The sequence below is a fragment of the Lissotriton helveticus genome, chromosome 8 (assembly GCF_964261635.1).
Source record: "Lissotriton helveticus chromosome 8, aLisHel1.1, whole genome shotgun sequence".
NCBI classification, from domain to species: Eukaryota; Metazoa; Chordata; class Amphibia; order Caudata; family Salamandridae; genus Lissotriton; species Lissotriton helveticus.
In genome coordinates, this window is record NC_136069.1 from 1,344,925,645 (window position 1) to 1,344,940,183 (window position 14,539).

Below are 14,539 nucleotides of genomic sequence, written 5' to 3' on the forward strand. Positions count from 1 at the left end.
CATACATTAAGTATATGAGGCTCCAGTGAATCCCGTCTTTGAAATCTGTACCTCTGTCATTTCCTTGGAGGAGTGGAGTGAGTGCATGGCGAAAGCCAAGGTTTTGGGCCAACTCAGATTATATGTTTTACAAGGTTGGCCTAAAACTTGTAAAGCTGTAGATGAAGATCTTAAGGGTTATTGGGAAATCAGGCATGAAATCGACATCAATTGAAACTTGATCTTAAGAAACGACAACATTATACCTCCCTTGGAGTTAAGAAACAAAATAATTGATTTGGCACTCGAATGCGACTTAGGAAGAAGATTAACTACATCTAGTATTAGAGCAGCATATTTGTTCTCCAATATGGATGCAATGGTCAAACTTAAAGATAAAGATTATACAATTTGTGCCAATAGCGACAAATCTAAAATAAATTGTACCACTCCTTTAGCGCTTGTGTCCATTCCATACAGACTAGGAACAATTGGCATATTTGGCCCCAATAACTGCAAGGGTGTGATAAAGCATTTCTTGTGTGAGCTATTAGATTACCACTTACACTGAGTGCTCATAAAAATGATGAACCAAATCACTACTGAATCACTTATTGATTTCTTGAGGGATACCTTTTCAGATGAAGGCATTCCATCTACACTTATCACTAACAATAGGGTACAGTTCACCTCCTATGCCATGAAAGAATTCCTTACATAACAATCTATTACTCACCTTAAAATGGTGTTGTATTATACCCATGCCAATGGTCTAGTTGAAAGAACCAATAGAATAATAATTGAGTGTATACAATTAGCTTTCATCAACAATCTTCCTGTTGAGAGATCAATACAAGACATTTTATGGCCCAACCACACAACTCCAAACTTAATCACATTTTACTTGATGAGTTTTAAATAGCGCTGGCTAGACCTGTAGGAATCAGTACACTTTACAGAGTATCAGCAAGAAGTTACATAAGTTACAAAGCATTACACAGTGCTACACAATAATAAACAAGAGTTTAGAACATGAGAATACTCGAGGATGGCAAAAAAGAGCGCATGATAAGGCAATGTAAAGCTGTGGTAAACAAAAAAGCAGAAGAAAAGCGGAATCCAGATCAACCAAAGGGGCAAGGGAGGGAAAAAAGGGGGTGAAGAGAAAGGAAAGGGTAGGAAAGCAAATAAGGACAGGAGAGCGAAGGTGAGACAAAAACGGTGATGGCACCAGGGGCATCAGCCAAAATCGAGAACGGGGAGCAGGTCCGTGGAAGAGAGAGACGATCGAAAAGTCGCCCAGCTAGGGACCAGCGGGAACGGACAAAGATTGCCAAGATGGCAGCTTAAGGACAAGAGTGTTAGGAGAAGACAGTCCCAAAATGGCGGGGTGCTCGCGAGTCCAAGTCCAGAGGCCACAGGGGGCCAATTCAGAAAAGAAAACAAACCAGGAGAGATATCATCATGGAGAGGAACTAGGTGGGGTAGGAGCAAGAGAGTCAGGAGAGGGGACGACAGACGACACCCGAGGCACAGACGTGCCATCCACGTGCACAGGTTCTGAGGCATCGGGGGCAGCAGTATCCGGTCCGTTCTCCATGGGTCAAAGGGAAGATAGGGCAGCAGACAAGGTCAGCAGTCCAGGGAATGGGAGGCAGCAAAGCTGAAGCCGGAGGGGGGCGTCTCACTAGCATGGACAGAAGTTGACAGGTTCAGAGAACCAAGCAAAAGTAGAGCCGCAATTCCTACCTCCGCCAAACTCCCAAATCGATCCAGTCATCGAGCGGGAGGCGTGGCAGGCGGGCCAGCAGTGGTGAAAAGCAGCGGCAGTTGGATTCGAAGGTGGAGGGGAGTCAGGAGGGGAGAACCTCAGCCCGGCTCCTCTGAGGCTATCTGGGGAGACCAAAGAGGCATCAGCAGCGCTGAGACAGGTTACGCCGAATGCTGGTCACCAGGGAAAGCGGAGAAAGTACGGGGGAGGAGGAAGAACAGGCAGCGGAGGCAAGAGGGGAGCTGTGCCCGATGCCCGGCTGGGTAGGTGTCGGCCGCAGCGAGAAGCCGGAGCCAGACTCCCCTATGGCTGACTGGGTGGCTCCACCGGGCATCGATCATGCTTGCTCGGACTCCACTGGAGAAAGCCTCACACGCATTCCAGAAATATCCCTATTGTCATCCCTTAAAGAGAGAGAAACAAGTACACATGTATTTCTTAATTGGTTAGGTGGGGAAGAACATGCTGGTAAAGATATAAACAAATAGGTGGGTAAAACCACTCTGCACTGAACCAAATACATGGAGAAGAAATAACAAAGAAGTCAAGTTCTCTGAGCCTTTGTGTATTGTTAAAGTCGAACACAATGAAACTGTAATGAGCAGTGGACAAATATGGAATAAGACAGACTAATTAAATATACTTCCACAAGCAGGAAAATAAAATGTAAAAGAAAACGAGGAAGAACTGAGTCAAACAACCTAGTTCAACAAAAGAAAAAGAGTACCACCCGTGTGGCATAAGGATTAGGATATGACATAGTGAATTTTCCTCAACCGCCTTTCTAGCCTTATTTTTTGGATGGAAGAAGTGTTGTAATAGTTCTCCTTTCATAAATGGTAAGCAGCAATTTTATTCTATTCCCTTTTTTCCCATTTGGTTCTGCCCTTCCATGCCCTTTTCATCATAATAGTACCATCTTACCATTTAGAATGATTGTCCCACTTAGAATGTTATGAAGATTCTATCTTGTAAGATGGAGCTGACTGTGTCAGAGGAGGCGGTTAATAAATAAGCTCTTGCCTTCTGTACTTCGTATCTATTCTTTACTACACTCTACTATCCTCTTACGTTGACAACAACCTTTTGCAATTTGATTATGGTTGACTCATACCAGAGGAGCCACTGTAGACCACATAATTGTGAAAGAAGAAAGAGTGAAGAGAATCTGAAGCCAACACATGCTATGAATGGAGTATGGTACTTACCCTGTAAACATCTATTCATAGCGTATAGTGCTGCAGATTCACATGTGCCTTCCTCGGTATGTATGAGATGGTGTCAGAAGTACACATGTAAAGCAACATATATGTATTATAAACATGTTACACGCATGTTCAACATCAACTGCTATCCTGCAAGACTACATCCTCACTTGCCAACATGGTAGGGGAAAAAAGAACAATCTAACAAAGGAGCCGCTGGGCATATGCTTTACCTCGAGGAGGTGGAAAGTCGATGTCACATCAGCAGTAAAAAGGCTTCCTTCAGAAAAACAAAAAAACGACCAGTAAAGTCCGAGCCCAACACCTGATGGCAGGAGTGTGCATAGCATGTGAATCTTCAGCACTACGTGCTACGAATAGATGCCTACAGGGTAAGTAACATCCTAATTGTTTAGATTGTTAGTTTTACGAGCCATTACGCAGTGTTGTCAGCATACAAGAGAGGGGGAATCTATCTATCACCCACCTGAGGAAGATCCTGACTTATATCTAGCATGTGAGCTTCTGTAGTAGGGGATCTCTGTGTATAGTCATAATCTAGTGAATAGTCCCGCCCATGTGCGTGGACCCCGGAGCAATCAAAAATAATCTCTTACAGTGTCAAAAAATGCAGAAATGCATAGACACTTAAGAGAGAATTTAAAGACAGATAATGCAGTCAAAAGAGGCTACACTGTCCAGTACTTCAACTAGAAATTCCACCACAAAATCCACAAAACAGCAAAGCCTGTACAGATTTCCCTTGCTGAACAGCAAAATCCCTCAGGAATGATAGAGAGAAGAACCTGGACAGACAAGCCCCATAGGCTGCCATTATGTGGCTTAAATAGGATACTGTGCCTTTAAGGAACCTTCCAGAACCTTCTCCCAGTATCCCAGAATGCATAGCAGGTCCAACTTAGTTTCAGTTCTTTTTTCCGGCTCCTGCAAGCAGGACCCTGGAGCATTGAGCTCTCCCTTTTCAAGGGTTTTGTTGGTGTTTTTTGCACTAAATTCGATTTTTGTGCTTTCAGAGTACTTTGGTGACTTTCTTCTTGGGTTTCTGCACTCTTTTGTTGTCAATAATGCCTGCATTATTTGATAAATGCCCGGAGTGCTCCAGGAAGAAGGCCAAATCAGACCCCCATGAGGTCTGTATCCTCTGCCTTCCCTCTTCCCACATCCCTGAGGAGTGTGTGATCTGTAGAGGCTTCTCTGGAAGGACCCTGAAGGACAGGAGATAAATCAGACTTCAGGGACTTGAAGAAAGAAGATTGAAGGCTCGAGGTGGGTCAGGAGGGGCTCCTTCTGCCCATGCTGAGGCCTCTGGGGGGCTCCCCAGGGGCAGGTAGTCCAGCTCTCGTCCAGAATCTCCGTCTGGGTCAGTTGCTCTGACCACGACGTCGAGAGGAAGGTCCACGGCCAGTTCCCGGTCTCCCCAGGTCTCGGTTGAGAAAACGTCGCCCGTCGACGTCGAGGGACGTTTTCAGGCCGCCGTCAAAGCCGGTGTCGATTTCCTCGTCGTCGACGTCGGCGTCGAGTGGACGACATCGGAGGACCCGGCGTCGGCGCTCGCCGTCGAGGCGACACCGCCGTTCGCCGTCGAAGTCATCGCCGTCGAGGGGATCCTCGTCGTCAAGGTCGCCGCCGAGACGGAAGAGGTCTCCGGCGCCGAAGAAGTCGACGTCGAGACGGTCTAAGAGGTCGACGTCGAGGCGATCTAAGAGGTCGGCGTCGAGGCGATCTAAGAGGTCGTGGTCGCCGTTGAGACGCCATCGCTCGCCGTCGAGATTCCGCGGTTCTTCCATCTGGTCGGGGTCAACGTCGAGGCATAGACACCGGTCGACGTCGAGGAGTGTGGAACGGTCGACGCCGAAGGGCAGATCACCGTCGAAGGGCCCGCATTCGATGTCTGGGCACCGGTCTTCGGCGTCAGGAGGTCGTACGGACAGGCCCAGGACTGTGGGGGGCTCCCCACAGTCTGGACATGGTGAGGGCTCGCCGGGAACGGCGTATTCCGTGGTGTATACCCCGAAGAAGCCTACTCCGCCTCCTTTACCCAGGGGTCCGCCTCCGAGGGCTCCGACCCCTCCCCCGTTGCCTCCCCTGCCGGCTCCGAAGGTCCCGGTTCCGGTTACGCCTCCTCCTCATCAATTTTTTCTGGCAGAGTGGAGAAAAATTACTCAGGACAAGTGGGTGCTGAATATTGTTTGCAATGGATACAGTCTTCGGTTCATCAGCCCTCCTCCATCGATCCCTCCGGTCAGCTCGCAGTTCCAGCTGCGCGAGCTCCAGGCGGAGGCAGACATCCTGCTGAGAAAAAGGGCGATAGAGGACGTACCTCTGTCTCAAAGAGGAAGAGGTCTTTACTCTCGGTTCTTTCTCGTCCGCAAGAAGGACAAGAACGAGTTCAGGCCCATTCTGGACTTGCGACAGGCAAACAAGTGGATTCGCAGAGAAAAGTTTCGCATGCTGTCGTTGCATCAGATCTACCCTCAGCTGCAACGAGGAGATTGGATGTGTGCCATAGATCTACAGGATGCATACTTCCATGTGCCTATTGCATGCAAACACAGGAAGTTTCTGCGCTTTCAAGTCGGCGCCAATCACTATCAGTACACGGTGTTTCCCTTCGGGCTGAAGTCTGCACCCAGGACATTTTCGAAATGCATGGCAGTGGTAGCGGCACACCTGAGGAAGAACAAGGTGTTTGTCTACCCGTACCTGGACGATTGGTTGATCAAGACCTCCTCCTTCTCGGACGCTCAAGCACACTTCCAGAGGACGTGCGTTCTCTTGAACAAGCTGGGGTTGCACATCAACATGTCCAAGTCTGTCCCGACTCCGGTCCAGTGCATCCAGTACTTGGGAGCCTCCATCAACACGCTGTCAGCAAGCGTGTCTCCTTCGGAGGTGCGACGTTTATCACTCCTTCGGAGGGCTCAGGCTCTCATGTCTACTCCATCCACGACAGTGAGGACGGTGTCTTCTCTGCTGGGATCGATGGCCTCGTGTATCTTCCTGACGCCACATGCGCGGCTGCACATGAGACCGCTGCAGGAGTGCTTGGAGGATCAATGGGACCAGAGGAGAGGATCTTGGGACGACAAGATACGACTGTCTCTACATGCTCTTCAGTCTCTAAAGTGGTGGTGTTCGAAGGAGAATCTTCTCAGGGGGGTTCCCTTCCACAAGGACATTCCCACACAGACTGTCGTGACGGATGCTTCTCTCCAGGGCTGGGGAGCGCACTCCGGAGACCTGCAGATTCAAGGGACGTGGTCCCAGACGGAGGCCACGTACCACATCAATTTCCTGGAACTCAGGGCTGTGCACTTGGCGCTGAAGGCTTTTCACCCGTCCTTTCAGACCAACTCTCTGCTTGTTCAGACAGACAACACGACAACGATGTATTACCTCAACAAGCAGGGGGGCTCGAGATCGCGCACTCTGTCGCAGGAGGCGCAGGCGATCTGGCACTGGCTTCTGGCTCGAGGACTGTCGATAACGGCCACCCACCTGCCAGGTGTGCAGAATGTTCAGGCAGACGAACTGAGCAGACTCATTCAGGAAAACCACGAATGGGTCATAAGCGACGAAGTTCTGGGAGAAGTCTTCGCAAGGTGGGGGACTCCAGACGTAGATCTGTTCGCCACCGCCGAAAACAGAAAATGCCGAGACTTCGCCTCCAGGTACTACCAGCCGGGGACGCTGGGGAACGCGTTATGGATCAACTGGTCGAACAGCTTTCTGTACGCTTTTCCACCAATTCCCCTGATTCCGGCGGTTCTCATCAAGCTGTCCCAATCCAGGGCGAGAATGATTCTGATTGCCCCGGAATGGCCCAGACAGTGGTGGTTCACGGACCTGCTTCACCGGTCTCTCCTTCCTCACATGAAGCTGCCGTGCAGGCCGGACCTTCTCACGAAGTTCGGGGGGCGGATGGTGCACCCCAACCTCTCGTCTTTGAGTTTGGCGGCATGGCTCCTGAAATAGTGCAATATGGCCATCTGAATCTCCCAGAGGATTGTATGGACATACTGAAGGAGGCTAAACGCCCTTCCACTAGGACTTCTTATGCTTACAAGTGGAAGAGGTTTTGCATCTGGTGCAAGTCTAAGAACTTTAACCCTACGACATGCAAGGAAGATGTCATCCTTCCATATCTACTGCATCTGGCGCAGTCGGGCCTTAATGTCCATTCCATTAAGGTTCATCTGGCTGCTTTGACTGCCTACAGGAAAGGCCCTTCACAGACTTCCTTCTTCCAGATCCCTGTGATCAAAGATTTTTTGGAAGGCTTGAAGAAAGTGTTCCCTCCTGTCAGGCTTCCTTCGCCTTCGTGGGACTTGAATGTGGTGCTGTCCAGATTGATGAAGGAGCCTTTTGAACCTATTCATAAGGCTTCGTTGCAGCACCTGTCCTGGAAGGCGGCGTTCCTCGTGGCCATTACATCGGCCCGCAGGGTGAGTGAAATTCAGGCGTTGTGTTGCCAAGAACCTTATACTGTATTTCATGCTGCTAAGGTTGTTATGCGTACTCACCCTAGGTTTCTTCCCAAGGTTGTTTCTGATTTTCATATCAATCAGACTATCACTTTGCCTACGTTCTTTCAGAATCCATCATCTCTAGCGGAAAGGTCTTTACATTCCCTGGATGTGAGGAGGGTGCTGAAGTTTTATCTTGATAAGACTAAAGATATTCGTAGGTCAGACCAATTGTTCATTAATTATGGCTCAGTCAGGACAGGTCTTGCTACCTCTAAACAGTCCATCTCGAGGTGGATTGTGTCCTGCATACAATTGTGTTACTGCAATGCTAATAAGACCTTAGGGGGTAAGCCTAAGGCTCATTCCACCAGAGGTAAAGCTGCCACGACAGCTATGCTTCGTAATGTTCCCTTTGCAGAGATCTGCAAGGCGGCCACTTGGAAGTCGGTCCATACCTTTGCTAGGCATTACTGCCTGGACACTGATGCCAGGGCAGACGCTCAGGTTGGGCAGGCTTCGCTGCGGAATTTGTTCGCACAATAGTGGCGTAATTTCATACTCTCCACCGCCGCTTGATGTGGGGATGGGCTTGCCATTCTATTCACTAGATTATGACTATACACAGAGATCCCCTACTACAGAAGGAGTAGTTTCTGTCCTGTAACTCCAGTTCTGTAGTAGGGGTATCTCTGTTATAGTCATAAGCGCCCTCCCGCCTCCCCGGTGGAGATTTGTTCAGGTGCATAATGCTACAGGTCTGGCGTTGTTTACGCCTTCAAAAAGAACTGAAACTAAGTTGGACCTGCTATGCATTCTGGGATACTGGGAGAAGGTTCTGGAAGGTTCCTTAAAGGCACAGTATCCTATTTAAGCCACATAATGGCAGCCTATGGGGCTTGTCTGTCCAGGTTCTTCTCTCTATCATTCCTGAGGGATTTTGCTGTTCAGCAAGGGAAATCTGTACAGGCTTTGCTGTTTTGTGGATTTTGTGGTGGAATTTCTAGTTGAAGTACTGGACAGTGTAGCCTCTTTTGGCTGCATTATCTGTCTTTAAATTCTCTCTTAAGTGTCTATGCATTTCTGCATTTTTTGACACTGTAAGAGATTATTTTTGATTGCTCCGGGGTCCACGCACATGGGCGGGACTATTCACTAGATTATGACTATTTACTACAGAACTGGAGTTACAGGACAGAAACTACTCCTTCTAAGTCATTGATTGGCAGAATACATAAAATAGGGACCAGCACAACACCATGTTGAACTCCCCACACTAAATTAAAAGATTCCATGCACTATCCATTAATACCATAGAGCACCGTGGCAATCAATGCAGATGTCAAAGAAAGGTCACGGTGCCTTGATCAACCCCATAACACCAACAGTGGTCCAAAGCTTAGGTCTCTTGACATGGTCATGGCCAAGCTCCGGTCCATTAAAGCAAGTCAGAGGGCACTTTTTAGGTTTCGCCTGGTGATCCGCTGCGCAGCAGCATTCGCGCAGGCGAAATCTTTTGAGAATAGTATGTGGCTTGGTCCCGCTTCTGTCTTCCATTGGCTAGCTCCATAAATGGAGGCTAGCCATTGGAAGAGAGAGGCGTCCGTCATTGTGCGAGGCGATTCGTGGGCGTTCCGGCGATTTTTTTCCCTCTCCGCCCCTTGTAGAACGTCATTGCGGCGGTGGGCGGATGTTTTTTTTTTGGGGGGACGCCATGTTTTGTTCATTTCATAGTGGCTTTTGCAGGAGTGGGCTGCGAGATTTAAGTTGCCAGGATGCGATCAGGTAAGCAGCATTTTGATAAAATTTTCTTTTCACTTTGTACGTCTACCCCGTCTCATGTCGTCTCCCTGTTTGTTTTACGTCTTGTGTGCCCGTTCCCGCACCCCCTCCCGCTGTCCGTTCCCGCCGTCTTCCCTTCACATCTACAAAACACGGGAGGCGCACATCACTGCGTGCACATTGACCTCTATGCATGTCTGCAGACTTCGGAGGCCGACACTTCCACGCTTGCTGTGCTGTGCTCCCTACATAGGGGATGTCTAGGACTCTCGTCCCTGTCATTTCACGCTGACACCCTCCTTGGACGCTACTTCTGCAAAGCGACGCCACCCACACGTTCCCTTTTCTGGTTAGCTGTTTTTGTTTTTTTAATAAAATGACGCACTTCTATGGATAGAACGGTGATGGCGGCATGCTGACGGAGTGTTGATTTACTAGTGGGCTATTTAAAATAAAATATATATTTTTTTCTGCTTAAGCTGGTCTGAACGCTTGGTAGGGTCTGCGCCTTGTGCAGACCTGTAGCTGATTTCTATGCCCATAGCGTAGCTCATTGAGGTAGTGTGCCCTCTGCAAAGACGCTAGTATAATAAGCCCCTCTTGGTGATGCTACACCCGCTCCATAGCTCTACCTTCAGTCTGCATGTACAGATTCCCAATCCCTGTAAATTAGCTCAGCGGGTTAAAGTGCATGCTTCGGAGATCTGTGTGTAGTTTGCTCATCACAGCTTCCATTGCAGGTAACCCAGCTAAACTGGTTCTTGATTGGACCCCAGACCGGTGCACGGCCATCAGACCACTGGTCTTGACCCCACTAACAGTGCTCAGTGGGTTAGTGCCAGGCCGCACAGGTGACTTGGCCTTTCCTCGTTTTTAGTCGCTGAATTGCATAATAGTAACTCCTGTTTCTTATAAATCTATAAGATTTAGAGCTGCGGTCGAGATGCTGTGTAAACATGTATGCATCCCCATCACGGCCCCAGTGGCCTTTGTGCCCCCTGAAAGAACGCTCCCCGGGCGAGCTCTGGCCCTTTAAGGCCTCTGTAATCGGACGTCTGTGGACTCAACTAGAGTTCTGCTGCGGACTGGAGCCCGGGGTGTTCGACCTGTGTAACCTGAGGGATAGCTCTGCTTGTCCGAGGCCTCGCTTACACACACGGTGTAATGTGATGGGTCTCTCTGTTGAGGTGCAGCCTGTGTCACCTATTTAATAACTGTTTCCGACGCCCGAGCCTGTTCGAACTCTGTAACCTGAGCGATAGCTCTGCTGTGTGAGGACTAAACCTGTATCAGAAAACTCAGAATGTCCTGCAGTTTATCGGGAAGAAATGTTTCTGTAGAGTAGACAATCCAGATAAACATTACCGGGAGGGGCTGCTGGCACCGTCAAGGGAAAGGGGGGGTGTAGGCACCGTCATGGAGAGGGGGGTGCAGGCACAGTCCGGGTGAGGGGGGTTCCTCCACAGTCTGGGTGAGAGGGTACAAGCACCGTCAGAGTGGGGAAGGGGTGCAGGCAACACAGATGAAGGTGGTGCAGGCACCGTCGGGGTGGAGGGGGAGTGGTGCAGGCACCGTCAAGAGAAGGTAATTCTGGCACCTTCGGGGGAGGGTGGGAGGTCTCCTTCGGGCCTGGCTCCTAGCGCGCCGTGCCTTCTGCCTAAGCCCCTGTCACCCCTCACTGTCATTCCAGGGTCTCACCCCTCTGTCTCCCCTCACTGCCACCCTCGGTCTCACCCCTCTGTCTCCCCCAGTGCCACCCCCGGTCTCACCCCTCTGTCTCCCCCAGTGCCACCCGCAGGTCTCACCCCCCTCTCTTTCCCCAGTGCCAACCCCGGTCTCACCCCTCTGTCTCACCCCTCTGTCTCCTCCCAGTGCCACCCCCAAGTGTCACCCCTCTGTCTCCCCTCTGTGCCTTGCCTAGTAACAGGTCTGGTGGCCGAGACCGACTTTGGGAATATGTGACGTCGGGTACCATTAAAAAAAAAGTCGGCCATGCCTTCATTTTCTTTTACAATGCTTGGGAGAATTTTATGAGGCTTATAGGACCCGCTACGCCACACTCTCGAAGTGCCCTGAAGTATCTGAAAGGCGGCGTCTTGGCACTATGTAAACCACACCAGTCCATGCACCCTGTTGCTCGTGATCTGCATCCCTTCTTAGAGCCGTGATGTTTCTGAAGGTTTTGGGGTCACACGGTGCCAGCATTCAGCGCATTGTCAACGCTGGCCATGGGGTAAGGTTGCCGCCGTTCTGTGGTGCCGATGTTCCCCGGCCGGCACAGTCCTGGGGTGTATATGGGCCATGGTGGCCTGCACTATGAGCTATTGGCATTGTAAATGACAAATGGCAATGCCATTTATTTATCTGTTTTCAAAACCAACACATAAATACAAAATTTGTCATTTACAATGCCAATAGCTCTAACTTTTCCAAAGGCGAAACCATTGCATTGTAAATGCTTGTTTGAATATACAAATGCTTATGTATATATCAGAAGATTGGCAAACGGAGTACTCTCGCCAGCAAGCAATGAAAGTAATATACCCTGCTACCTAAAACATCGCATGTCTGCCCTTCAGCTGTCTTTTCAGCGCCATGACACACTCGTGAGTAGCAGCTGCAATTAACAAATTAGTACGTAACTTAAATATGACTAGAGTTTCCGGTTTTGTCTGTTAACTATAGACTGGTAACAAATCGGTTAAATAGGATGAAAACAATGTTCACTGTTTGTAGATTCGTGTAGTTGCCCAGCGGTGACGCTTGTGGTAGCCAATGCATTGCCAGTGCTGGCAGCCACCGGTTTGTTTTTCTGCCCGTCTTTCTTGTCTTCACGCTGTTCATTGCATTAGGGAGAGTTAGGTTTCCTTGTCCTAGACCAACTTTGTGCGTTGTCTACGGTGCTTTCCTACCTCGAGGAAGTTAATTTCCTGGCACCCCAATGACGTTTGCCTTGAATGACGCAGGCGACATTACAGCTACTAGAGATAAAATACTCCTTAATCATGAATGCCCTTTTAAAGTTAAAACGTTTAAGAAAATGTTTGTTTCGCATGACCTATTGATCTGTTTTTATACAACACAATTCAAAGAGAATGTTTGATTTTACCTTGTAACCATTTATTTCTGCGTCCTGAATTTACTTCCACTATAACAGTTACAATTCCATATAAATAGCACGCCTGTGCTTATTAACGCAATTTGACTTGTATAGATCATTTTTGTTTTCCTGTTTTGCAGTGTAATGTTTGTTTTACTAGTACGTTAACATTCAAAAGTGATGCATCTTTGTAACAGAGCCTGTTAATGACATGTTTGTTAGAGCTGATTGTTACAGTTAATGGAATTAAGTTTTCTTTATTTGTTTTGCTAAACAGATTATTACTCGTAACGAGTTAATGCTCGAGGAGACAAGGAATACTATCACTGTGCCTGCTTCTTTCATGCTGCGAATGCTGGCATCCCTGAACCATATACGAGCAGGTATGCATTTAGCCTTTCGTTGTTAATATACTAGATCATTGGTTACTCATTTTGTTTTCCCATTGTTAGATTTCGAAATCCCCTGTTCTGAACAGTTCCATTACTTGCATTTAGCTTTGGGTCAGGCCATTGCTTATCATTTGTTCGCTTTCTTGACAAGCTCATTTGCTTGCTTCTTATCTGATGGCTTTCCTTACTCTGCTTGTGTTTGTCCTACCAATGCTGAATAACGTCCTTACCATCCTTTCGATTGGATGACTTTTATCCTGCTCACTTTCAGAGAACTACTTTTTTCCTATTTTTTTGTTAACATTCCATGGAAGTTAATGTGTTTTCATCTCTGCCAAGTGCCGCTCCCGTCTCACATCCGGTCCCCCCGCCAATTCCTGTTTTTATTTTCTTCATTTTTTTGCCGGGCCTGGCAGCTGCAGTTAGCCACTCCATTCTCAAATGGAGCTTATTTGCATATATATATATATATATATATATATATATATATATATATATATATATTTTTTATTTTTTATTTACCACCTCAGAATGGGCATCTGCTGTCTTGGAATGAGGAAATAAATGTCTGTATCATGACGTATGTTCGCATGTTGAAGCATGCATTCATATTTGTCATCATGCTTGGTCACGTAGTGTGTGTGTGTGTGTGTGTGTTTGTGCATGTATGATGTATGCGCACATACATCAGTCAGTCAGTCAAATATCTTTATTCGGTTTATGAGCAAAACCATAAAAGCAAGAAAAAACAGTATATATAAACAGTTGTAAGTACCTAATCCATTCAACACAATCAAGACTCATAAATATATATAAAATCGATCAATAAAACCGGTAAAAACAATTTCATTTTTGACACAATGTTAAAAAAGGAATGTAAATGTTTAAATTAATTTCCTCACGATTCTTACAGCTGCTGATAAAAAGTTAGCAATGTTAAAAGTTTCCCAGACATCAGTCAACATTTGCAAATGGAGAAGGGCTGGTCTCACTTGCACAAAGCCCTTGTTAATTAGAATTGGGAGAATAAAACGTTTCCTAATGACAAAAAGGTGTTCACAGAAGAAGAGGAAATGTATGGTGTCTTGTTGCGAAAAATTATCGCAAGTACAAGGGCCAAGGTCGTCTGCCCTCTTCCAACCTTTCTGTTCACCAAGAAGAAAATGGAATTGATTACGTCTGAATCTAGTCAATAAGAAACGATGATTGTTATTTGTGACATAGCCTAAATACAGTTCCATGGATAGTGTTGTTTTACATAGCTGATGGGCCCTTACTGTCACCTTTACCAGCTCTCTCTCTTCCCTATCCATGGTGGCTATGCGCAGGTACATTTCCTTAGACCATTTTATATCTCCCTTCACTAAGGTTTCTGGGGAGTGATATAGTTCTGGTCGACCCAGTTTACCTGCAAGCTTCTGAATGTATTTGAGCCAGGGTATACTCAGCCCACGGTCGAGTGACATACAGTCTTTCATGATGGTGTGGTTAAGCACGAAGTCAGGATTTAACCAGGTAGCTATCCATTTCAATAGAGGTGCCACGGCAATAGCATCTTCAACAAAGCCAATTCAAAGCTCCTGATGGACAATGTAATTAGCTGTTGTTTTAGGTACAGATAAAAGGTTCTTTAAAAACCTTTCTTCAACCGTCTGTATGTTCTTAGTATTTTTTATGCCCCACAGCTCGGCCCCATACATAGCTAGTGAAATGCACTTTGCTCTGTATATTTGGATAAGGGCCTTCATTGGCCTAGCTCCTAACTTTCTGGCGCACATACATATTATTGAGCTTTATTCCTTTTTATTGTTTGGCCCGATACT

General features: G+C 47.5%; 1 protein-coding gene across 4 annotated transcripts in view; it reads left to right on the plus strand.

Moving 5' to 3' along the window:
* Positions 1-14,539, plus strand: part of DCAF6 (DDB1 and CUL4 associated factor 6) — a 592,636-nt gene that overhangs the window by 547,076 nt on the left and 31,021 nt on the right. For all 4 annotated transcript variants that reach the window (XM_078658334.1, XM_078658333.1, XM_078658331.1 and 1 more), the window contains one exon: positions 12,602-12,707. In XM_078658334.1, coding sequence (XP_078514460.1) covers positions 12,602-12,707 — 106 coding nt within the window. The remainder of the gene's footprint in view (positions 1-12,601; positions 12,708-14,539) is intronic.